Source organism: Mya arenaria, chromosome 10, assembly GCF_026914265.1.
Source record: "Mya arenaria isolate MELC-2E11 chromosome 10, ASM2691426v1".
NCBI classification, from domain to species: domain Eukaryota; kingdom Metazoa; phylum Mollusca; class Bivalvia; order Myida; family Myidae; genus Mya; species Mya arenaria.
This window is the reverse complement of record NC_069131.1, coordinates 13812325-13840275: the sequence shown is the minus strand read 5'-3', so window position 1 is coordinate 13840275 and position 27951 is coordinate 13812325. Positions and strand designations below refer to the sequence as shown.

General features: G+C 37.9%; 1 protein-coding gene across 4 annotated transcripts; it reads left to right on the top strand.

The window, feature by feature from the left end:
- The first annotated feature begins 418 nt into the window (after positions 1 to 418).
- Positions 419 to 27951, top strand: LOC128207008 (uncharacterized). 4 transcript variants are annotated; one of them, XM_052909795.1, is made up of 8 exons: positions 419 to 567; positions 15638 to 16756; positions 17759 to 17969; positions 19968 to 20096; positions 24007 to 24166; positions 25469 to 25622; positions 25877 to 26024; positions 26290 to 27951. In XM_052909795.1, exons 2-8 carry the CDS (start codon positions 15638 to 15640, stop codon positions 26481 to 26483), a joined length of 2115 nt encoding a protein of 704 aa, XP_052765755.1. In that variant the 5' UTR covers positions 419 to 567; the 3' UTR covers positions 26484 to 27951. The 4 variants fall into 4 exon arrangements, with proteins under 4 accessions (XP_052765755.1, XP_052765756.1, XP_052765752.1 ...); XM_052909796.1 differs by lacking the exon at positions 419 to 567 and adding an exon at positions 762 to 889; XM_052909792.1 differs by lacking the exon at positions 419 to 567 and adding an exon at positions 8035 to 8165.

The following is a 27951-nucleotide window of genomic DNA, read 5'->3' as shown; positions in this document are numbered from 1 at the left end:
CACCTACCCCCAAGGCATCGATCTGCGTAATCCCAAATTGGCCCTAGCTACGCGCCTGGAATTAAACTTATGGCGTTCTTATAATGCTTATAAAGTGTTATAAGAATCATAACGTTCTTGTTGGGTTTTTTCACTTGCTTGTGGCCGTGACATTCATATTGTTTCATTTATCAGTGTTGTATTTTTGAATTTCATGGACTTTATTTATGTAATGCTACACCTTTCTGTCATGAAGCTTCATTATTTACAGTGAAATTGGAAAGAAACAATTTTGTTTTGTTTGTTGCCGAAATACCTAAAACTCCATGGCAGACAGCTACGTAAAACTGCAATGAACGTTTTCCGTGGAGTATAATGAATTCGGAGAAATACTCTCTGGGTTAAACATTCATTCTAACAGGTTTCGTTCAATCTACAAATCTACACAGTGAGGCTGCCCCAGAATATTTATGCATGCAAGTTTCATTAACTGTGTTATTCTACGCTGATAAACTGGCAGATATCGTGAGTGTTGGATGAAATCCGGAGTGGATTAGTGTAATTCATTGTATTCACACTTCTAACCAGGTACACAGTTTTAACCTCCTACTAGAAATGAGAATTTGCTTTTATTATGTAGTATTAACAAGCATTATACAAAAAACACAACCAAAATGCTGCATCAGATATAAAAGAAACGAAAGCTAGATCATTGTTGGGCGTAGTTTGAATGAAACGATTAGTTTTAAGTGATTTTTAAGTGATATCCCATACTAAAATGTAAAGCATAGATGTTTTTCTAGCGGTGGATAATATACTGATTATGTTACGAGCAAAAATGAATTTTCGTATTCAGGAGATATAGTTGTGAAAGAATAGAGAAAGCTTGGTTATTGGTGTAGTGAAAGAGGTATGCATTTATATGCATGTATGTAGTTATTCAAGAGATGCATATGTTTTTCCACTATAGATGAGAGCTGTTTGGCTCTCTGCATTTTTTTCTTCATGTATCATAGTTCAAAAAGATACATCCCTTAGATACATACAGTTCTAATTATTAGTAACACTAAACGCGTTAGATAGTATTGTAAGTATAAAGGATGCAGTGTAAATTAACCGTACAGCTAAAACAGATAATTGTGATTTTTAGCTCTACTGGCCAAAGGCCAGAAGAGTTTATGCGATGGTAATGTGTACGTAGTATGTGCGTCTGTGCGTCCGTGCGTTCGTGCGTCCGTGCGTCTGTAAACAATTGCTTGTGAACACAATACAGTCATCAGTTTTGATTGTATCTCGATGAAACTTGTACAGTATCTAGATATCCATAAGTGCTCGGTTCCTTTCGAAAAACAGCCAGATCCGCCCATGCATGCCTAGATTATGGGCCGTAATAGTATAAAAATGCTATTGTGGAAACAATGTATTGGTTGTGAACACGATACAGTCTTCAGTTTTGATTGTATCTTGTACAGTATTTAGATATCGTTTAGAACTCGGTTCCTTTTGAAAACCAGCCAGATCTGCCCATGCATGTCTTGATTATGGGTCTTGAAAGTATAAGTCTATTTTAGCCAAGTCTACATGAGGGAAGTCTATTTTAGCCAAGTTTACATGTAAAGTCACAATTGCTTGTGAAGGTTTGTTCAAATTATGCCCATGTGGTCATTACTGCCCCTTCCCCCCACGGAGATCGTCCCGCAAGGGACCAGTGCAGCAACACAAACGACCTCGGCGACGTTGGCGGAGGCCCCGGGAAGAGTTCTGTTTTCTTTGTAAGGGACGGACTCCCCCCCCCCCTCGCCCTTAAATTGGGAAATGTTAAAAACCTTTTTGTCTGAAACCACTATGCAACTCCTTGCTATTTCAAATAAGGCTTTATTGAGTGGTCCACTACCATGGTTGTTCAAATTATGCCCCTTTGGTCAAAACTGGCACTGCCCTGGGTGTCAAAATTTTCCTAGAGACTTATTTAAGAAATATTTTTAAAATCTTCTTGTTTCAAACCACAATGCCCATACCTTTGATATTTGTTGTGGAGCATCATATGATGCATTTGAAAACATTTGAAATAATGTCCTTTGGGCAAAACATGGCCCCACCCCTTTTGACTTACTTTTTAATTTTTAAAGCTACAGTAATGAAATTTTGACCATGTGAACAGTTTTGCAAACAAGCATTAATGTTGTCCTCGGATGTCCTTGACATTAACCTTTGACCGACTTTTTATTTTTAAAGCTACAGAAATGAAATTTTGACCATGAGTACAGTTTTGAAAGCAAATATTTTTAACCTCAGATTACCTTTACTTGGCACATATTAAAATAGTTCATGCAACTAATCTGCTTACACCACTTCCTGCCCTCAGATGTTGAACGTGCAGCGTTTTCAGCTAACCCAAACACAAAAAGTGATCTATATATTTGTTGCCTATTACTCAAACGTACATGCTCTGGATTGAAAATGACCACAAGAGCCTTGCCAGTAGAGCATAGGCCCTTTTGGGCCTCTTGTTTTCTTTTAGAATAATAATAACACTTCCCTATAATTATATTAAAGAAATGACTATAACGGTGTAACCCGTCCCAATCGCGTACCGAATTATTCTTAATGTTAATCACGATTCCTGCGTACCAATAACTATTTAACCTTTTTTGCGAGTCTGCGTACCGACTAATGCTACATATGCGTACCACCCTCTTGAGCACCGAAATTTCCCGAATAAGGCGTACGAAAAAGAGGGATGGATCTCAACCTATACCCTCATACCCAGAAAACATGTAAACATAATTAACCTTTAGAAATGACATTCACTACATACTCAAATTACTCTATTAAAACATTTTTACAGTATTTAGTCAGCACAACATTTCAAGCTATCATTTTTCGACGTTTTTTCTAGTGACATTATCATCATAATATATAATTATTATGTTATAGTGACTTAAGATGCTGATTATTATGGTGATGTTGATGGTGTTCATGATGATGATGATGATGGTAGTGGTGGTGGTGGTGGTGCTGCTGCTGCTGCTGTTAATGGTGATGGTGGTGGTGCTGGTGGTGGCATATACGTTGGCGGTAATGTGATGATTATGGTGATGATGTTGTTGTGAGAAACATTTTCTAAAGGTTCTCCAATCAGTTAAACAAAATATAGTAAAAATTAGTTTTCCACTGGAACACTTCGGTGAGTAGTGGTAAAAAGTAGTTCCATACGGTAACTTTTGATCACAGCCCGTGTACACAATAATAATTTCCAGCATGGCGAAATATTAAGATCTGCTTATCTTGGGTGGAATAAAACTAGCACTAGTCTTACACAAGCTTCGACCTCGTTTATCGTCAGGCTATGTTCTCAACGAGTGTACATGTACGTGAAAACACGTGGTACGTGATCACGACCTTCAGTAGAATCGCGTTTCCGAAGCCAAATTCAAATTTCATCTGAAACATTTCAGTTAACCTCATTTCCAGCTAATTATGCACTAGTCAATTGTAGCCACGCCCCCAGGTCGGGGGTATACCGGGGATAGCGGGGAAACTGGGCCGTGTTTTTACCTTCCAAGTGGCCCGGCAGTGCCGAGTGAATGCGGTGGTTTTGTTTTTGCGCCGAAAAAAGCGGGGAATGGGCCTAACCAAGGATGTCCCTGGGGTGCGTGGCATTTGGCGGGGATTTTACCAGCAATTTTTCCCCGCAGTACGGGAAATTTCCTTGGGATTGGCTGGACTGAAAGTCAAAGTCCCCGCTATACCCCGGACCCGGGGGGGCGTGGTTACAATTGACTGGCCCATTATATGCTTCAGAATATCATATTTTATGTCATTATAACTGGAACAATCGATCTTACGATAAGCTCTTTAATCAGATGACGATTATAATTAAAACAATGTATAAAACAATTTTTACCCGACTATTGTATAGAAGTAATGTTTAAAAATATCAGTCACTAAATTATGGCAATAAAAGTTCGCTCCTGGTGCCCGATACATTGACAACATACTTGAATTGACCCAAACTTGTCTCAATGAAGATTTTATAGAATTGTTTGCTCAGCAAACCTGTACTTGTTTGCATGCAGACAACGGGACTGTTTAATGCAAATAAGAGGGCAGTATAATATTACGGAGCGGTATTCGGTTCAAAAATGAAATTGGCAATTTGTTTACATTTGTATGCTTGATTTATAATCTCTCACACTACATTTTATTAGTGTATTTTTCAATTTGTTGCAATAAAATGTTAAATCGTTATAAATAATAAATTCTGAAACATATAATTTGCATTCGTTTTTCATGGTTTCTTTTAATAATTTTACACATTTCACGAATCTGTCTAGCAATACGCTTAACTGGATTTCGAGACTTAATTGCATGCATACAACAGGACTGGTTAATGCAAATGGGATGGCAGTATACTCATTACGGCAAGTCAGCCGTTAAGATGCACAAGCGGGCGGGGGGCATAACCGGCGTGCGCATCCCTCAAATCGTCTAAGTTTACTTTTTCTTTGAATATATGAGAAAAAAGTAATAAAATATGCTCAAATGCACCATTTCGGACTCGAAATAGTTAAAATTTTATTAGGGGAGTACCCCAAAACACCCCTGCCAAAACTTTTAACAAAATAAATATCGTTTCTGAGGGAGGGGCGCATGTCAAAAGGTTACGCCCCTCTCTAACGTCAAATCATGGAACCGCCCCTGAGATGAATCTGAAGGTTTTAACAGAAGCTGGGTCAGATGACAAAATATAATTGCAAACACTTAGTTTATTTATATTGGTAAATAGATGCAACGACATTTCTTAACATAATTAATATACTGTACCAAAAAATATCCGAAGTTATGCAATCTTTTAAACCAGAACCAATGCACAAAAAGAATAGAAAACTATTAACTACTAGACTCTGTCTGAATTGAAAGTTTACTTTATCGACCCTTTTATTAAAAGCATTTTTACTCATTACAACTCAACTATGTATTAAGATAACATTAACACCTCTAGCGTATCCGAACAGGGGTGGGGGCACAAGTTGCGCGCGACCTCCCTAAACTTATACAAGTGAAAACATATCAAGCACCAATTCCCCCCCCCCCCATAATGTATATTGGTGATTATCATGCAACAACATGCAATGGGCACAGACATAGTAATATAATACAGACAAACTACAGACACAAGCTCAGTAGCCGAAAGTTTAAACATAAACCCCGTTTAATTGCACAGGGTAAAGGCCCAAGACATAGAACACAAATATCACAAACCAGAAAAATTGAAACAAAAGCGCAAAACTCTACAAACAGCACAGTACATAAATACTATATATATAAAAACTAGGTGTGTTAATCATATCAAGGATTGTTAGTTACCGCCTTGGAACGGTCAGTAAAATGTAAATTTTCTGGGGGTTTAAACCAGTTTGTGTGGACAACCTCACTCTTTTCCCAACAGTCCCGAATAAAGAAAAACGTAATGGTAAATCTTATCAAAGTATGCATCAACTTGAGGAAACTTGATTATTCAACAAGTAATAATAAATTAATAGGTGAACCCCATTATATGATTAAAGATCCAAACTCTGCAAACGAAGGAATACAATTTAGAGTACATTATGCATTTTTTTCAAAAATATGATACAGTTATTGTTTGAATCTATAAAAATGCAACACGGTCTGCGCTCGATCGAACCAACCATCGCTTTTTGCTGTAAAATAAGCAAACACATTCATACCGCATAACACATTCTTCATGTCAACTGAAAATTGATGACAAGATATAACATCAATACATTCTATCGGCAAAAAATCGATATATCAAGTTATGGCTGGACTGAGATATTGATAGATTTATACGATAACAGTAAAATCTACAACATGGTCAATTTGAGGGGAAGTAATGGTATCTTCAAACCAAGTTAATTGCTCTTATTGCATTGTATTGGTGACAATCATAACATTAACGACAGCAACAACAGCAGCAACAACAGCAGCAACAATAACAACAACAACAACAACAAAGACGTACTGGTACCCGACCCGACATCATTGTGAACTATTTTGGTTTTAATTGATAAAATACATTTTTAGAAAACAACCTACATGTCCAGCCATTGAAATTGCAGGCAATCATTAAGAACAAGGCTTACTCATTAAGGTTTTCTTTTTTTGCGGGTGTTTAAAGGTCTACCTACTGTCCGCCTACTGTCACTCATGTGATTCACACTCCCTGCACCAGATTTTGATTTGTCAACTTATCAGCCAAATAGGTTGTAATCTAAGACAGTAACATTACCTGAAGTAATATTTTAATAATAGAGATGGGCTCGCTCCGCCCATTCTTAATCATTAAAATGTTACTTCATGTCATCTTACCATTTCTTAAAACAATTGAATATCCCTTTGCCGTTTCATCCTTGATTGACTCTTTTGACGTAGTTATTAAACGTTTGACCCTGCTTGTTATTTTCTTACGGCATTTTATGTCTGCGGTCAGATAATTGACATACGTGTCAGTTATGTATCAATGGCGCTTGTAATAAAAATGTTCTAAAACGAATGGAGATATCTGCTGGAGATGGTCATGTTTTTGCTAAATAAAAAAAATCGAGGGCTGTATGCGAAAAGGTTCTTATAGTGACATTAAATAAAGATGAAGATAAAACATTTTCGCTTTCATCCCCTCGACTTGCAATACGTTTAGTACACGTAAAAGAATAAATGTTCAAATAATATAAAATAAATGTTCAAATAATATAAAATAGTTTGTCAAATCTTTAAAAAAAAATGTGAATATTTTGTGAAGCATATTTTTCATACTTTTCACCTTTGGATAAAGTCAATAAAGCAAAATTGTTTGTTTAGTATAGGAAAATAAAAACTGACTTTTCCTGTCACTCTTATATCAATGAAGACACTGGCCGCTGTCATCGCTCTATTGATCGTTATTCTAACAGAAGACAAGCGACAAATAAGTTGTTAACTTGTCAAACGATGATATCTTATTGCATGTGAAGTGTCAAGTGCACATGAGTAGAACTTAGTGTTCTTGTTTTGGTGTGAGAGCTTGGTGTGGTTTGTGTTTGTGCAACATGCATTAGTTGTTTGAACTCTAAGTATCATATTATATATATATTGTTGATGGTGGATTACGTACAAGTGCACAGAGGGACCACGCTGAAAGTAAGCTTGATATATCTTACTTAAAATATACTAATTTAAATGATGTTTGTCTGTATGAAAATAATTTACACCACCAATGGGGACATAAATCATTATCATCATCGTCGTCGTCTTCGTCGTCGTCGTTCGCATCGTCGTCATCATCATCATCATCACCACCACCACCACCACCATCATCATCATCATCATCATCATCATCATCATCATCATAAGCATCAACAAAATATGCCTAGTAGTTACAACAGAATGAAACAAATAGTTCTATTTACTAAATCGCTACATGTACTAGCCCGGTAATATAACCACCGATATACAATTTACAATGGATCCGGTTCCGGTTGAGTGTATGGAGCAAAGTTTGTTTTTTTAAATTGTGTCACATCGTCTGCAGAAATGAGTCCTGTGGAGACATATATATTATCAATAAAAAACAATTTAAACAAGAAATTTGGGAATTAAATGAAACTTTGAATGGGTGGAAAATTTGAATTTGAGATAATTAATGAATATATATCCTTATAGCTCAATTTCGCTGGCTATATACGTATATACAATTATAGAGAATTTCAAACGATGAAGTTTGATTTGTAAAAAGATTTTAAAGGTCAACAAACATGTCTAGGTAGGAGAGTTATCAATCAAGTTGATGAAACTAATTGCTAATTAATTCATTAACCGAAAATCAATAATTATTTGTGGTAACCCTGACCCTGTTTATTTTAGCCATGACTTCTTTGCTGTCGATAAAACGTAAATAATATAACTCGTAGTAACACAGATATGTATATGTTGCTTTTTTGTATTTTTTTTCTCCTCAACAACGGAAGGAACCGCTTTAACGTGATTATATCATTACGAAGCAATGTCTTTTGATCACGGACCTTAGGTTGGTATGCTTTGGTATGTGTGCGCATTAATTGCGAGAATATGCTGGATAAAATAAATGTGAAATAATGAGGAAGTTACTTCAAAGGGGCTCAAATGGATCAAAACAAGAATTCATGACGGTGAGTGCTAATTGCATTTGGTAATTCATTAATTGACATTCCCCAATACACAGTGGGCTGGAATGCCAACTACTTCTACTGCTACTGCTACTGCTGCTACTGCTACTGCTATTACTACTACTGCTACTACTGCTACTACTACAACTGCTACCACTCCTACTGCTACTGCTACTACTACTACTACTACTACTGCTACTGCTACTGCTACTACTACTACTACTACTACCACTACCACTACTACCACTACTACCACTACTACTACTACTACTACTGCTACTACTACTACTACTACTACTACTACTACTACTACTACTACTACTACTACTACTACTACTACTACTACTACTACTACTACTACTACTACTACTACTACTACTACTACTACGGCTGCTTCTGCCACTGCCACAGCTACTATCACCTCCACCACCACAACCACCACCACCACAACCACCATCACCACCACCACCACCACCACCACAACCACCACCACTACGGCAATCACACAACAACTACAACACTTAGACTACCACACTTTTTCTACCGTTCGCCAAAATACCGTAATATCTTGAATATAGCTAGGATATATTATGATAAAATGGATATCAAATCAAATCAAATCAAAATCTTTATTTCCTCCTAAAAGGAGATATGCATACATATGTACAATTATATATATCTAATTTCTAAAGCATTTCAAAGAAACATATCAGCAATGTGTAATTACAAATAAGTAATAATAATAATAACTATTACAAATAACGTGTGACCATACATAATCCCAATTAGTGGGCATCGTCATCATACAGCAATACAATATGTTCGTAACAATTTACACACATGACAGACAGTCACTAATAAATTGGAACGATATCAGGAGAAAGTCCTTATTGTCATTATTGTCAAGCAGTGGCGCTAAAGGTGCACCCATCAGTTTCATAGTAAACATGGATTCGTCCAATTGAAGTATTTCTGATACAAACTCAATGCCGAAACATGAAATAGCGCACACATATTTAGTTCGCAATTCAATTGTTGCTGCACATTCGCTGACTAGGTGAACAATTTTGTCCGTGGTTTGGACATTACAGATTTGACAAAGTGTTAGAGAGTCAAGTCGACAGCTGCGACACCATTGTTTTGCAACCTCGTGCATAATGTTTCTCTGAGCAGCACGACAACACGTCCTGTACACAATTGACGGAGCGATAGTTGGTTGTAAAATTCTGAAGCGAGCAAAGTCAGAGTCTGTCATAATTCTGTATCTCCACATTTCAGTCTCGTATCTATACACTAATTGCTTGACAGTTCTTTTCCATACATACTTACTCGGCAATGTTGTCGGATCTACTAAAACATTGTTAATAACAGAATGAAGATCGTATTTACAGAGTGTGTTACAAATATCTGGAATAAAACCATACTTTATGGAAGTATTACAAGATATGAATGACAAATATCTGCGTATAAAAATATTTCGACATGTACTTTTACAATCAAGGCTTAATATCTTGTGTAAAAACACAAGTTTCCTAATAATCACATCGCAGGTAAGCTTTTGCAGTCCAACCATTGCTTCACACATATCTGATCTTGTCGAAATATGAAAACCCTGTATTTTTTAACAATGAAATGCTGAAATTTGTCAATAGTATACATGTTATGCGCAGTAAGGTTACACCATAATTCGCAACCATAAAGAGCTATAGGCTTGATTATTTTCTTGTAAAGATCGGCGCTTACCAAAGGGTTCACTCCGAAAGGGTGGACACCCTGTGCAGCCATAGAAAAAAATGCATTTTTAGCCTTTTGCAGTCTTTCCTGAATTCTTAACGAAAACTTTAAATTCGAATCCTGTCTAATTCCTAAGTGGTTTACATTGTCTGCTTGATCTATACATATATCTCCATAAAGGATTCCTACAACTGGTATCGTCCTTTTACTTGTAAAGGCCACAACGCTTGATTTGGCTACGCTTATATCCATTTTCCAGTCTTTGCAATAAAAGTACACAATGTCTATTAACTTCTGGAGGTAAAGGGGGGTAACTGCAATCAGTGCTATATCGTCTGCGAATGATGGGTTACCTGCCTTGACTGACATGACACTGCTTCCGTAGTTACTGTTCTCGAGTGTGACGAGTAGTTCATTGATGTATACTAAATAGAAAAAAGTTGACAAAACTCTTCCCTGCCGAACTGAGCGTTTAACGTTAATGGCCTTTGATGTACTCCCGTTTGTGCGAACTACGCATTTAAGACTGCTGTATGATTGTATTATTAGGCGCAAGAGTTTTCCACATATTCCCAACTGTCCAAGTTTGTAAAATAGACCACCGTGCCACACCGAATCGAACGCAGCTTTCTGGTCGAGACAAGCGGTGTATGCATTACTGCCACTCTCAATCTGTGTATAAACTGTTTCCTGGAGGTTGAATGCAGTTGTAATGCAGCTAAGTCCTTTCTGGAAGCCTTGTTGCTGTGCCGACGGGAATGGTAAATTAGGGGTGGTCACATGGTTGTTAATTCTTGTCAGCAGTATCCGTTCAAATATTTTACAGGTACACGGAAGTAACGAGGTCTATAGCTGTTAGGATCGCTTTTAGTTTTACCCTTTCCTTTGTATATGGGAATAATTATGCTAGATTTCCATATATCTGGGACTTTCTCGTTACGTAACACAGAGTTAAAAAGCTTGATAAGCGCATCTCGAATAATCACGCCACCATGTATAATGTGTTCGTTGAGAACATTGTCTATTCCTGGCGATTTCTGTTTCTTAAGAGTATGTATAACGTGGTCTATTTCCTTGATTTCAATGTTTGCTAACAAGTTTGGGTTGTTTAAATTATCATTTGCGGCAAATATATTTACGCAGTTTAGTGTTTCAATATCGTTTGATGAAAGCGGGTATTCCTGATCAAATACACTTTTGAAGTAATCCTGGAAGCCGTCTACCACTTTATCGTCACTGTACTTGGTGCCATCAATAATTAAATCACTGCAAATATCAGGACGCTTCCCACTCTTACGCTTTAGTGTTTTCCAAAATAACTTGTAGTCAAGTTCAGCGGTTTTGTTAAGCTCATCAAAGTAATTATTTTCGCTCTCATCTTGCTTTTTCCTTTGTATGTTTCGAAAGTTTGCTTTGGCCTGTTTGTACTGTCGGTATGACACATGGTCATTCCCCCTTGGGCGCCCTGCCGCCATCCACATTCTACGCAGGCGCCTCGCGATGGTATGTGCGACCTTAACCTCCTTGCACCAGTAGGGTTTAGCCCTCTTGTTAAACTTACTGACCGGCAAACGACGCGCAGCACTGTGAAGCGCAACTGTGATCAGAGTGTTCAAAAAGTTCGGGTCGCATTTTTCACTTGCTGTTTCTAAAACACATTTAAGTTCACATTGTATAGAGTTTTGATAATTTCCAAACTGCTCGCTAGTACACTTGTGCCATGCAATGCATGGCCCCCTAATGTTTAATGTCTGCGTTTTAGGTTTAGCATGAAATGTCATGATAAGCGGAAGATGGTCTGACGTAAATATCTCTTCACTTTCAATTATCTTGAATGATTCTATATGATCTCTGAATGTTGGCTCGATAAATATATAATCCAATATAGATCTAGTTGGTACAAATGTATGAGAACTTTTCGGATTACAGGACAGTAAATTGTTTTTCCGGATGAAATGTGTGAGCTTTCGTGATTTCTGACTCCCTTTACCACCATCCTGAAGAAACTGGCCGTTGAAGTCCCCTGCGGCTATAACGCTCCCCATTTTGCCGTAGTGGCATATGAATGATTCTAAATCACTTAATACTGATTGGTAAAAATCTAAGTCGTTACACGCTGGTAGGTACGCACAGAATATATATAGAGGCGATGTGTTTAAACACTTAACTTCTATACCTATGATCCTATCACTAGAAATATTCTCAATCAACTCTATACAGTTAGCTAATGATTTTTTGTACATAATTGCTACGCCCGATTTGCCACACGTAATCGATCCATATTGGTCTGAACTGTTATCGATAGTAACAAATGAGCTATAGTCTTGATGTATGGACTCGAAAAAGGTCGCAGACCGTTGTAACAACTTATGCTCATTAATCAAGCAAATATCAATGTTATGTTTGGTCAACATTTCAGACAAAGGATATGCTGACGACATGATACCACGACAATTCCAGCTTAACAAACTAAACATCAAAAATAGTAGTATAAAAGTATAGAGTACAGTAATCATTGGTAACATAGTTAGTTCACGATTGTGTTAAATGTTGCAATATTTATAAACACACTAATGTTGCTCAGTATATGTTTCTCCGATCCCTCCACGATGGCCGTGTATTCTTCGTGTAATCGTAGTTGGGGTCATAGTCGCGAAAAGGTCCACCCTCGTCTTCCTGTTCATTGTTTTCACTGCGTCGATCCCAATAACTATGATCCTTTATGTCACAATGGTAGCGATCATCGTATCCGGAATCGCCCCTATAGTCCGTTTCATGTCCATATGCCCGGAACCCTCTATCCTTGTGGTTGGGGCGGTTATGTCGTCTGTCACGGTGACGTGGCGGATTGCGCTGCTCGTCCCACTCTTCCCTCGTCACCCACTTCCGGTACTTGATCCCATTTGGCCAAAACATGTCGTCGTTGATGATAGGCTCCAGTTCTTCTGGCACGTTTATTTTAGCTGATGAGCCATTTTTTCCGTAAAACATACGGACGTGAGAAATGTATACGTTGTTAAGTTGAAAGTAGTCGTAAATGTCTTTTTCTACAGTGTGACTATCAATATTTGAGATATAGTACGAAACGTTTCGGCGTCTTCGGACTGCCGTAAAATTAGTGTCCGCTGCATCTTGTCTACTAGTATTTGCATTGTCATTTCCTGGATTTTTTTCTGGAGTAACACTTATTTCCATGGAAAGATTTCCGGACGTGCGTGCGCAATTCCGGTCGGCGAGCCGTCGTGCGCCATTGGGACGCTCGTCTGCACTTGTCTTTCATCTGCTGCACGTTTTGAAAGCATAGTCTCGCGACGTTTTTCAGTTGACAACATGTTCTTGTTTGGAACCAGCCTTGTCATAGCCGTGTTTCCGGAGACATTTTCTTCCCGAACTTCCGAGTGGTTGATGTTCTCTGTCATTATAACTTCTGCGTATGACTTCGACTGTGGGCTGTTAATCACTTTGTCCCCATTAGCATCTGGTTTAGAAATTGGGGTGGTTGCGGTAACGCCGCTGTTGTCTAGGAGCCGTTGGTTAACTGTTGCTATTGAGGACCCAAGCCGTTTTACGTCGGTCTGTAGTTTGCTCAGTTCAGAGCCTGCGGTAGATTCCGGCATCCTGGATAGAATACTTCTAACCGTTCCGTTCAGTACTCTGTGGTTGACTGCTAGCTGCGCCATATCCGACTGAATTGAAGCTATAAGCACCGAATCCTTCGCCTGCTGTGCAGATATTTTCAATATTTCTGAGTTCATGTTAGAAAGGAGGGCGAATAGATCGGGCTGAGTTAGTATATCTTTTGACGATAAACAGTCGTTGCTTAAAAGTATTGTGTCGTTTGAATTGGCTACGTTTACAAATATGTCCATTATTTCCCTAGTCTGTTCTCCACAAATGAAGGCATTGAGCACATAACAGTCTTGTGCGCATTTCTTTTCCTTTGTAGCATGAGAAGAGTTCCTACGGTTCACGAGACGAGTGGTCGGGCAATCCGGAAGTACTCGCGCCCGTTCCGCCAGTCTTTTTCTATATTCGTCAAGCCTAGAGTAGTCGTTTCTGCAGAGCCGTAGGATCTCCCGTACATAGTTTTCACGCGCCATTCCCGCAAGCTTTTCATCCGTCTCTTGGAATAACTGTTGCGGGAGAGGGGCCTGTGAAAGCTCCGCATCCGGGTCCTCGAATGATGCGTCCTCGTCGTATATGGTCGAGCACTGGCTCGCAGATCGTTCGCGCTTAATCCTTAAAATGCTTTCATTCACTAACATTTTCGGATCCGTTTCGTCGGGGTCCGACATCTTGAATGTGCACTAATCCCGTTACGTGAAGCTAACTGTATCTTCAATCATTACATACAGTTAGAGGGTAATCCTGCCCTGCGGCTATTCAGATAACCAAGCGACGTGACTGCTGGGAAGTCAGCCTATTTTCAGCAATTAACTTTACACCCTAGGCAACTGTTCATTCTCCAATGTGTGTTTACATATTTCAAACAAAGAACTTTTTTCTATTTTCGTAACAGCTTGCAAGTTAAGTTATAGTTTACAAAAATGTATTTTCGACAAGGTGGAAGACACTTATCTCTACAGTTTTATCCAAAATTTAATCACTTATATCCAATATATCCATGAATAAACACTTTTTTTCTATCCCACGGAATTTCGCTCAACTTTAACAACCGGAAGCGGAAATACCATTGCCCAGGATGTTGGAGATATAAATACATTTATGTATCATTTACGATTATTACATACAATTTTCTGTTCGAATTTGGAACCGTTGAATATATTAATTATTCTCGATTTATTTTGATTTTTCATCACTTTTATACTTTTCAGTTTTGAACTTTACTTATAAAATCATAATTTTATATGTATCTTTTCTGGTTATATTATTTATACATACTACAATATGTTGTAATCCAAGAATTTTAAAACGTTATTAATGAACCATCTGGTACCGTATTGAAGTAATATTCGTTATCAGTTTCATCATTATTTTGCTTAATAATTGCTCATTTATTCCTACGCACAACATGCAGTAGAGAGACTGCACAATTGTCTACGTGTCAGGAAATTCATCATTGTATATGCGCGCGCATCAGGAAACGGCAGCTTTCTGAGTGTTCAATGGATGATTTTAATTAATACCAGCCCAATAGTTTTTACATTTTTACATATCGGTGGACAGCAAGGTCCTTTAGGATATTAAAAGTGTCGGGAGAAAAGAATTGTACTCGGTTATATCGGATGCTTTTTAAAATGTTGAGGATATTTCTCGTAAGTTTGATTTTATTTAATTTGTGCAAATAATTCCTCACGTTATGATACTAATACATGCTTTAAGTCTTTGCTGAATGTTGAAAGATACCTTAATATCAGTTTACCGTTTCCTGTACGAACATCATTGGCTAGAGATTTAGAACCTCTATAGTCGTAAACTCCATATTGAAATTGGTCGATTTTTTAGTATTAACAGAAATTATCGCTTCTGTATTTATTGTGTATTGGACAAATATACTTGTTATTGAAGATGAATATCATACTAGCTTTACAAGTATACTTAAGGCTGGTATATCAAAGTTACGTTGGGTGTTTGACAAATTTATTCTGAAATATTTTGTTTAAAAATAATCATTATGTTTTGTCTTTAATATTTTGTACTATGACAAAATATATATTTGAATCAAAATTGTGTTTGGTTTAACCACCTAAGCACAAATCTATTATATTCGATTTTTTCAGATGGAAGGACGTAAACGGCAATTTTTCTACCTGTTGCTAGGTGCGAGCGGGATAATGCTGATTTTAACGTCGCATCTGATTGGTCGAGAGCGCAGACAGGATATCCTCCTAGTAGCTGCTAACTTCCATAACGGCTCACTTGCCTACCTCACGGCTTTGAACGTTAACGTCAGTTTTCTACGTAGTGGAGATTTGACGTTACGCAAACGTTTGATACATCAAAAACAGGCGGGCTTTTCAGTAAAGGATGACCTTTTGGGAAATAGTGAACATAGTTCAAATTTTAAAGGAGATCTCAATCATTTGGTTAATAAAAACACGTTGAGACAACGAATATCTTTGAAAAATTGGTCAATAGAGACTGGCCATTATAATTCGGGTTATGAGAAAATACACATGGAAAATAGTGTTACTCATTTATTTAATAAATCTACGAATCTTAAAAAGAAAATAAATGAATTATCAAGTGGTATGGCAGTTAGAAAAAGTGACGTGTCGAATAAAAATATTTCTAAAATTATTGATTCCAAAGTGACACGGAATGATGTCAATAAATCCTCACTTCGAAGTGAAAACAGCCAACAACATGGTCTTAATATACAAAATTCAGTTTACAAAAACGATATTTACGAACTTGCTTATAACAAACAGACTCCAAGTAATATTTTATCAAATGTTTCCAAAGATGTTAATAAATTTACAAATTTAAATACAAAAGCTCATGCAATTAAAAACAGAATTGAAGTGAATACAAACTCAGTATCTGATGAAATCCAGACAAAAATGGATAGTGTATATCCAGTGAGAAGCGAACAGAAGCAAGTAGATGTGCTAAAAATAGTAACTAACAATGACCAACATCCGAGTAAAGCCAGAGTACACAATGATGCTTCCGCCGAGATGCATTACAAAAAAGAGTCCGCTATTCCTGTTTTCACAAGTATTAATGAGCCCCCGACTGGCTCACTGTTTCTAACTCCTCAAATAACTCTTGTTAGTGGCGAGTCTAGTACAAAAGAAAAGGAACCCTCAGACCGTCAACAGGCTAGCAACGAAGGATTTGTGCTGAATGCTGGATGCTCATCGAAAAATACAGGTGTCGAAGACCTATTATGCATGGTAAGTTTCTTAGAATCTTCCATGGCTGAGAGTGTGAGATTGTGTCATCCAAATCCGAGCGTACGTTGTTTTGCGGAAAAGAGGATTATCGAGTTTCAGCAGAACACTCTGTGCCATGAGGTATAGGATGACCATATCTTACACGAGGGGCGATGGTAGATGCCTTTTTCCCCACTTCAATTTAACATGTATTCTTTCGCTGAACTTATTTTGCGCGTAGTGACAAAAAGTAGTTTCATACGGGTACTTTTTGTCTTTGGCTGTGGACATGATTAAGATTTAAAACATGGCCAAATCTTTAGTTCTGCATATCTGATTTGAGAGTAAAATATGTCTTGCACACCGGACAAGCCTTTTGAATCATTTTGGTTGTGCTGGAAAATTCGGTATTGCACCCAAAGCCGCCCGCCCAGGTCAGAAAAGTCACGCGCTACAACGCGCTACTCGTTAGAAAGTAATTCAAAACTCTGCGATTAAGCGCAATTTAATATATAGCTCTCCATGATATAATGATACGAAATGAGCGTTAATTATTTATTAAACCGCTCGCGGTATTTGGTAAGGTACAATCACGGGGCTTCAATGTCAATTTTTACACAAAGATGTATTTAAGATATTCAAATTTATTCAAATACTTAAATGTATAGGTAAATGCAATGGAATTATTGAACGTTAAAAGTGGAAAATCAAACAAACACATAATTTGAATTCTATTTAAATTACAAAATTATTCAATTACAAAATTATTCAAACAAACGTGTGATGATATTAAGTTTTTTATACCGCTAGCTGTGAATTTCAAATTTATACATCATAACGTCAATAAACAATTTATATTATGGTATTAGTTATGTTAATAAATTAATAAATATTTGCCCACAATTGTCAGGTTCTCCAATGTATACCTACCAACACAATGCAGTAGTTTGCTATGGCAACATAATATTGATTGACTGGACATGGTTACCTTTCTTTCACATTACTTACAACTTACCATTACAGTCTCGACCTAATTTTCTGCCAAACTTCCGGAATCCATGCTGGTACCAGGCCGGGAAACTAAAATGTTTGCCATACTTCTACATCATGGGCGTGTGCAAAACGGGAACCAGCGACCTATTTACCAGGATGTCCCATCATCCCCAGATTGTGACAAACCGCGGGATTTTCGGGAAGGAGACGTGGTATTGGTCCTGGAGACGATATGGGCAAAGTAAGTCCACTATCACATGTTGGTAGAACAGTTTGAGGCGGGAGTTGGTCAATTGTTACATGGTGGTAGAATAGTTTGAGGCGGGAGTAGGTCCACTAAAATATGTTGGTAAAACAGTTTAAGGCGGGAGTAGGTCCGCCGAAATATGTTGGTAAAACAGTTTATGGCGGGAGTAGGTCCGCCGAAATATGTTGGTAAAACAGTTTAAGGCGGGAGTAGGTCCGCCGAAATATGTTGGTAAAACAGTTTAAGGCGGGAGTAGGTCCGCCGAAATAATTATGTTGGTAAAACAGTTTAAGGCGGGAGTAGGTCCGCCGAAATAATTATGTTGGTAAAACAGTTTAAGGCGGGAGTAGGTCCGCCGAAATATGTTGGTAAAACAGTTTAAGGCGGGAGTAGGTCCGCCGAAATATGTTGGTAAAACAGTTTAAGGCGGGAGTAGGTCCGCCGAAATATGTTGGTAAAACAGTTTAAGGCGGGAGTAGGTCCGCCGAAATATGTTGGTAAAACAGTTTAAGGCGGGAGTAGGTCCGCCGAAATATGTTGGTAAAACAGTTTAAGGCCGGAGTAGGTCCGCCGAAATATGTTGGTAAAACAGTTTAAGGCCGGAGTAGGTCCACTAGTACTGTTACATGTTGGAAGTACAGTTCAAGGCGGGAGTAGGTCCACTGTTATATGTTGGTAGAACAGTTTCAGGCGGGAGTAGATCCACTGTTACATGTTGGTAGAAAAGTTTCTGGCGGGAGTTGGTCAACTGTTACATGTTGGTAGAACAGTTTCTGGCGGGAGTAGGTCAACTGTTACATGTTGGTAGAACAGTTTCTGGCGGGAGTTGGTCAATTGTTACATGTTGGTAGAACAGTTTCTGGCGGGAGTAGGTCCACTGTTACATGTTGGTAGAACAGTTTCTGGCGGGAGTAGGTCCACTGTTACATGTTGGTAGAACAGTTTCTGGCGGGAGTTGGTCAATTGTTACATGTTGGTAGAACAGTTTCTGGCGGGAGTTGGTCCACTGTTACATGTTGGTAGAACAGTTTCTGGCGGGAGTAGGTCCACTGTTACATGTTGGTAGAACAGTTTCTGGCGGAAGTTGGTCAATTGTTACATGTTGGTAGAACAGTTTCTGGCAGGAGTTGGTCCACTGTTACATGTTGGAAGAACAGTTTCTGGCGGGAGTTGGTCAGCTGTTACATGTTGGTATAACAGTTTCTGGCGGGAGTTGGTCAATTGTTACATGTTGGTAGAATAGTTTCTGGCGGGAGTAGGTCAATTGTTACATGTTGGTAGAACAGTTTCTGGCGGGAGTAGGTCCACTGTTACATGTTGGTAGAACAGTTTCTGGCGGAAGTTGGTCCACTGTTACATGTTGGTAGAACAGTTTCTGGCGGGAGTTGGCCACTGTTACATGTTGGTAGAACAGTTTCTGGCGGGAGTTGGTAAATTGTTACATGTTGGTAGAACAGTTTCTGGCGGGAGTTGGTCAACTGTTACATGTTGGTAGAACAGTTTCTGGCGGGAGTTGGTCCACTGTTACATGTTGGTAGAACAGTTTCTGGCGGGAGTTGGTCAATTGTTACATGTTGGTAGAACAGTTTCTGGCGGGAGTAGGTCCACTGTTACATGTTGGTAAAACAGTTTCTGGCGGGAGTTGGTCAATTGTTACATGTTGTTAAAACAGTTTCTGGCGGGAGAAGGTGTTTGTCGAGTTGGTGGATTTGGAGAATATCCCCCACTTGAAGCGCTAGTGGTGTTTGGGAATTGACCATTACACCTGCGTTTTGTAAACAATGATTGAAGCACTTAAACCAAAAGAAGATTAATCAATTATTATTAACAAAGAAAATGATTAAAACATTAAACTCAGATATGTTTACTCTGTAATGTAAAAGGATATTGTAATGATATTATAATTTATTATCTAACTTTATTCAACATACTTCACTTTAAGGCGTATGAACAGATATTTTATTAAATCATTTTGATCTCAATCTTTTTAAGTATCTTTCTGGAAGAAGGCGGTGCCGAAGATGACTCTGGACGAGTTTAGCGGCATGTTTGACAGTCAGACGCTTGACAGAGTGAGCAGACGCTTGGAAAACGGCACTCAATACCACCACCTCGTCACAGGTATGACTGGGAGGTTAAACAGAGTTATCTGTAATTTGTTTCAGTCGTGGCGGATCCGTGTTCTAGTGGTAACACACTCGACTGTCATTCCAAAGGCCAGAGGTTTGATTCCCCGCCACACCACTAAAAATCTAATCGTCTTACGCTAGGGACGTTAAATGGATGTCTCGTCAAATGGCTGTCTCGTGTGATACACAGGCATCTCGATCATTGTTTGTCACTTAAATGTTGTTTATAACCATTTTGGGTACATACAATAAGATAACAACACATCTGAAGATATTTAGTCTCTTTGATATACAAAAAAGAAACAAGGTATGTAACTCAAACTTACCCGAGTTCACGGTAGAGTCCAGTTTTATGCAAATTTCTCAACCAACATATAAACAATCCATTTCTAAATAAGTGACATGGAAAGAAGAGTTAATTACCTTTAAAATGGTGTGCGATATGTTGGTAAAACTATATTGTCTTTAGACAAACAAGCATAATTCAATGTCCAATTCTAGTGTTTTTCTTTAGTCGGAAAGAGTACAGCAAATTCAAAACTTCAATTTCCCCGTGTAAACAGTACTAATCACAGACCTATTGAAGTTATTTTATGCTTCAGTGTACAGATAAATTAATTCCATTCCATAATATCACGAACAGACTAACATCACAATGTTAGAAACAACTGTATCAGTCTTTAAACTAAATCCTCTTTAAATTTCGTAGGCTGCCTGCCATTTTACCGACAAGCGCCCAGATGATATCATTAAGATGTACATTAAAAATCTTTGTACCGGCTTGAATGTGAGCCCCACAAGCTTGGCTGGGTTAAATACTCTTCTTTGGAGGTTGATTAGAAACATCTGAGCGCTGTCAGGAAAATGTCGTCTCAAACAAAATATTAAAGCGGATTTAATTTGAAGACTGATACGGTTGTTTCTTAAACTGTGGTGTTAGTCTTATTGTGATATTAAGGAATGGAATTAATTTATCTGTACACTGAAGCATAAAATAACTTCAATAGGACTTTGATTAGTACTGTTTACACGGGGAAAATTGAAGTTTTGAATTTGCTGTACTCTTTCCGACTAAAGAAAAACACTAGAATTGGACATTGAATTATGCTTGCTTGTCTAAAGACAATATAGTTATACCAACATATCGCACACCATTTTAAAGGTAATTGACTCTTCTTTCCATGTCACTTATTTAGAAATGGATTGTTTATATGTTGGTTGAGAAATTTGCATAAAACTGGACTCTACCGTGAACTCGGGTAAGTTTGAGTTACATACCTTGTTTCTTTTTTGTATATCAAAGACACTTAATATCTTCAGATGTGTTGTTTATCTCATTGTATGTACCCAAAATGGTTATAAACAACATTTAAGTGACAAACAATGATCCAGATGCCTGTGGTGTGACAGTGCTATACACTGGTGCACGTTAAAGAACCAGGGTAGCTCTAACCAGGGTTGCATTCTGTCTTTGCACTTTTTTCCAAAAACCTAAAATGACAAACAATGTTATCGGAGTACTCACCGGATAGTCAAGGCCTGCTCGGGCCAATATACATGAGGTCACACACCTAATGTATTTCAATCTCGAAGGATACAGCGAAGTAAATTTTAAAATCTCCCCAAATCCACACGAGTCGAACATGACCTCCCGGATCAAAATGCAGGTCAATAACTACATGTATTTGCATATTTACAGAACATAAGCGTGTAATGGAATAGTCAAAAACATGTAATGTTATGTTATGTATATACCTCGCTCGCGAATATCATTAGAAATATGACGATGCATATTAATATATAATATTACGGGCACATAAACTTTAACCATTTCCGTGATAATAATTTATGTTCTGGCTGGATAAAGTTCAAAATCGCATAAGGCTTTGATTTCGCTGATTCTTTTTCACCATATTGCAACGCCTTGCCTCCAACATTAAAGCTAGAAGTGTTTTGTGTCCGAAACTTTTCCAATGAAATATTTTTAGTATTTGCAAATTTTGGCTTACATTTGGTAAATAGCAGTCAGTCGTTTTCGATTTTAATCAGATGATTCGGTATTTATAAACAGAGTCTGGGTAAATAAACCCACATAATCTCGAACATTAAGTAATGGTGAAAGGTTGTTCGCATGCACATACACAAATAACGGCGCATTGATATTTGGAAGTATATACAAACAATCTTTAACACTTTAGTGGCCTACATAATATTGTATAAAATACACACTAACACTATTTATATCTACCGCTTCACCTGATTACAATCAATAAATTGGCAGATTTAAAGCATACTGCCCTTTCTTTTGACAAATGTCAACCACTAAAACAAATAACGGTTATTGGATTTTTTTACCGAACTGAATGGTTATGCGACTGTGTAGTAAATTGATCAATACATAACACTAATTCTTCTCCTTTACAAACAGTCGCAATGCCCTTCTTTGCAAATAAACAAAACAATAGCACTAAGTCAGAGGCAGCTCAACATGCTATTTTACAATTTATGTTCTGTTTAAACGGTTTTCATCTATACCCTTGGAAACCCTTGTGATAACAGCTCCTTTTTTGTAATTTGTCTTCTTTATTGATTTACAAGGTAACTTTATTCATCAAAACACTGAAATTGTCAGTATGAATGTATCATCTCAAAATATAAAAACAAGTTTATAATTCACCGGTCAATTGGTACATTGTTTGTAAACAACTTACATTTTACAACAGTAAATGTTGAACCGAAATGGTATGATATGACGTTTATTACTATAATATCTGACAACACTTAATATCCAACGTGTTCGCTACATGTTCCGTTTCTGAATCACAAAGATGATTTATATATGGGTCATTATTTGGATAAACACCTCACCATTTGTGGTGAATACGTTTTATATATATATAGGGATGGACGGCCCTGTGTTTCATATGCTACTGATCCCAATTCAACTATACGTTACAAGAAAGCTTTTTGAGGTCGCTTTTCGGTCGTTGCATCAAAAATTGTTTGTGGAAACAAAGAGACCTTTAAAATTATGATTTTACCGTCTTCTATTTAGCTCACCTGAGCACAAAGTGCTCAATGTGATTTATTGTGAAAGTCCAATTTCCGGCGGCTGGAAGTCTTACCATTCAAATTCCGAATGCTATAATTTGGGATCACCGTTTTGGACTTTTCACCCGCTTTGGGACAAACATTCGATAATGTTTGGAATCGCGTTTTACAAGATGCCGAACTACTTGATTGGATAGTCTAAAGCAGTTTGGCTCAAGAAAACAACAATGCATATTGTCGATATATTAAAACGGATTTAAAAATCGCTGATATATCATGTTCTTAAGCTTGTGCCAAATGGTTTCAGTCTAGTAATTAAAGGGACTGTACACCATATTGGCACCAAAAAAAGTTTTTTCCTGTAACGAATCTCAGGACAATTATTTAATAAAATGTTTAACTCTTTGATATCATACGATTGTAAAAAAAACCCATACCAAAATGTAAAACAAAATCGAGTCGGAGACCGGGTTCGAACCGGTGTCGCCAAAATTGCAGCCCAGTGCTGTATCCACTGTGCTACGAAGGCTTCCTCTAAACAGTTGGAATATTTAAGCTATATACCTTACATGGTCATATCACGTGATAACATCGAGTAGCCAATCACGCATAAGGAATGCATTGTACTAGGTAGACATACCTAGTAATATATTTTAATGGAAAAAAACGAAAAAAAAATGCGAAAAATAAATTAATTGTAAACTATGTGGCACTTCAGTTAGTAAGTTCCAATGCATTGTACACATCGATACCAAGTTTATGTTAGTTTTTGACAATTTTCTCTTTTTTTCGCTGTTTTATCATATGAAGTACAGCCCCTTTAATACGTAATAATGTCTTTATAACGTTAGGTCATGGTGACCCTATGGACTTCTGGGACCAGACGGCATGGCGCCTTATTCCCCAGAACGACCCCCGAGCGGATATGCCGGAAGTGACCACGCCCATGCTCGTGCGGCACGTGAATCCCGAAGTCAAACTCATACTACTGTTAAGGGACCCAGTGGAGAGGCGAGTAGCTCTTATTATTCGGTTAAATATCGATAACAGGATTCAAAATAAAGCATTCATGCAATTGCACTCTCTACTGATGAGTAATGCACCAGTCAATTGTAACCACGATCCACCAGGTTTGTGGAATAGTGGGGACTTTGACTTTCGGTCCAGCCAAGCCCGGATAAAATCCCCGCCCTGCGGGTACGAACTGCTGCTAAAATCCCCGCCAATTTCCCCCGCACCCCAGGGACCCTAGGTAAGGCCCATTCACCGATATGTTTGGCTCGAAGACAAAACCACCGCATTCACCTGGCACCGCGGGGCCACCTGGAAGGTAAAAACACGGCCCATTTCCCCGGCTATCCCCGGTATACACCCGGACCGCAAAGTCCATAAATTACACAAACCTCAATGATGTTGCACTCAAAAAGTAGTTCACTATGCTATCAACGTAAAGGTCAATGTCACACGTAGTTAGAAATGGAGCCCGGTAATAATTTGTATCTCAGCTGAAACGAAATCACTTTCAATCGGATTTCAATCGAATTTATAGAAATATATAATTTAGTAGGTTGATTAGACGTGTAATGCACATCATTCATGCTCAGTCTTACAATGCGATTTAAGATAATACATAGTGGCCAATATGCGTGTCTGAACTATAATTTTGTAACATTTGGAGTATGATAGAATTTAATATACTTGTAGAGTATTGTGAAAGGTGTGTTGCGCAAAACATTCGTACTCTCACCACAAGGAGTTCACATTTTGGAATCAATGGAGCCCGGTATGAATATCATTGGAATAGTTTGTGTCTCAGTTGTTACTTGGTTATCTTTAATAAGATTTCGATCAAACTTAGCATTATTGAGAAACAAGAAACATTGGGTACAGTTTAGCGTTCTAGCTCTTATACAATGATCAAGGTAACGTCTAGTGTGGTCAATGGAGGTGATTGGTACATTTCGTGACACAAAAGTGGAGCTGTGTCAAATAAAGAAACAAAATACACAATTTTCTATCGGAATTCTGATAAAATATGGTCATGAATTGATTCCTACATTAATCAATAATCCGGGTGTAAAATCCGTTTATATTGATAACTTTCACAGACATTAATGAATTATGAATAACATACACCCCTTATATGTATCAAAGGAGACATTTTCAATACATGTATAATACTTAGCATTATCACAAACACATGATTACATTTATGTCCTTTTAAAGATAATACATAATATTATAGAGATTTAATTTTTTGAAAGAGGAACGTTTACCTGCTGTTAATGTTAATACTTTGTCAATCTTTTACAGATTGTTCAGTCTTTACCTTCATGGCCGGTACGGCACGAATGCACGTGAATTTCACGCGGACGTTATGACGTCATTGACGATGCTGAACAATTGCACGCGCAACAGGGAGCTCAAGGCGTGCTTATACGACAAGGAAATGCTTGTGTCACTTCCGGTAGGGCCAATAACATTTCCAGTCGGTTGTTTATTAACATCGTTGTAAAGCCATAATGACTGTGCTTTCGAATTTTATAATCTAGCAAGATTTGTTTTATTTGATCGTTTTGTTCTTCTTTTGAAGGGGGTGGTGCGGGGGAGGTGCGGGAAGGGGGGAGGAGGGAGGGGGTGTTTCTTTCCATATGAAAAGGGGAATAACTATTGTCCACTTTGACCAATACAACAGTTACATATTTATGTTTCCTTTTTCAGACGCCGATTTCTAGTAGTTTTTACTCAGTTCACTTAAAAGAGTGGTTGAAGGCGTTTCCCAGAAAACAAATGTTTATAACTCGGACCGAGGACTTTTCTAGTGATATTGCCGGTACCCTTCTACAAATATTCCGGTTTCTTCGACTAGGTATGTGCTGTCAACAAGTACGATAACTTTTCTTCAACCATGCAAACAAATTGAAATGATCGGTTATTCATATTTTTATATGATATACATGCTATTGAAGCTAACAGTTGCTTTATTGAGTGTTCTTTTTTCATATATATATAATTAAAAGACCGGGAGTTATTCTAAACAGCTAATTTGGTAGTAGGTATTAAAATGTTCAAAGTGTACATCATTATTAAGTATGTGTTTCAATATACCGGCATTCATTTCTGTTTATTTCTAGATCCAATGCCGACAAACGATCTCTACCGGATATCCAATATGCCTCACTTTTACGTTTCCAAGGCAAAACAGACATCCGGTGACGTATATCCGGAGACACGCGCGGCCCTCGAAAAAGTCTTTCGGCCTTACAATACAGAACTCGCTGCCATCTTGGGCGACCCAAAATTCGATTTCAACCATCGCGATGTGTGAGACAAAGAAACAACAACAACAACAACAACAACAACCACAACAACAACAACAATCACAACAGCAGCAATAACATTGTTCAAAGCTAATTGTGTATTGAACAATGAACACTACTGTGTGAAAAGAGGCGAAAAAATACAGCAAACCGTGCTCGTCACTTAACTAAGTACGATCCAGAGCCAGTTTTCACCGAAGAAACTGCCATGTGTTAGTGCCTCAAAAGCGGTTTCGAACTGAAAGATTCGGCGCTTCATAGTGTTTTATTGTATGACCATGCCGTTCATCAATAGTTCATAGTTCATTGGTCGGTTGAATTGAAACCAATGCACAGCTTTGATTAGTCGGCGCCCCGACAATATTTGATATTACTTTAGAATTACTCCAACTAAGGGACTAGTTCATAAATTGCAGAACAATGCTTTCACTATTTTCAACGTTGCATGATAAAATGTGAAGTTTAGTATGTTTTATAAAACTTTACACTTTAATTGATAATGAAACCTTAAATTATAATAGCCCTGCTTATCACTTTGAAAATTTTGATTTTAAATAGCAGAGGTGTTCCGATCGCAAACAGATGGAGGTTACACAGTACTATTACAATATCCTGTATGTTTCTAGACCTCCTACGTATACGCAGTAATCTCCCTTGGCGACAGCAAAAAGGCGAGTTTTGAAAAATGGACATTGAGCTTAATTGTTTGTTTTGAAAATGTCATTCGAAAGAATGAACTCCAGATTATAATTATCTTCCATGGCCGAGAGTGTAAGATAGGTTCATTCCGACCTCGAGCGTAGGGTGTTTTGCGGGAACGTGGTTAACCGAGTCTCCGCAAAACACCCTGCGCGAGGGTCGGGCTGAACCTATCTTACACGAGCGGCTATGGTAGGTGCTTTTTCTCCCATCTCAGTAAAAGAAGTAAAGTAAAAATGTATTTTTTGCTGGAACTCTTTTGTGCATAGTGAAAATAATTGCGTATGGATATGTGACAATTCGTGGTTGTCATGGATATGCACGCAGTGATTCAGATTATGTTAATAGTCAAATCGGTCTTTAACTAGTTCTAAGGAGAGTAAAGCATTATTACTTGAAAGGTGCGTGAAATCTGTTTTATGGTGACATTTGAAGCGAGGAATAATTAATAAGCGTTCTAAATATTGCCACAAGACAAGGTTTCCATGATGCTACAGGCGACATTCTTCAACAAGGGAGATAATTACAATGTGGTGACCATTAAAAAGGAGTTCCATACGGGCATTTTATCTTCGCCCGTGGGCAAGATAAGAATTTCTAGCATAGTTAAATTATTAGATCTACTTATCTGAGGTGGGAGAAAAGTCCCTCTTAATGTATAGTATTTTTATCCCCGTTCTATTTACTCATAAGAGTAAAATGTGTTACAAAAACATATACAATATATAAAGCCAGGAATTCACATAACATGCCGGTACAAATAAAAGGTGAATTTCA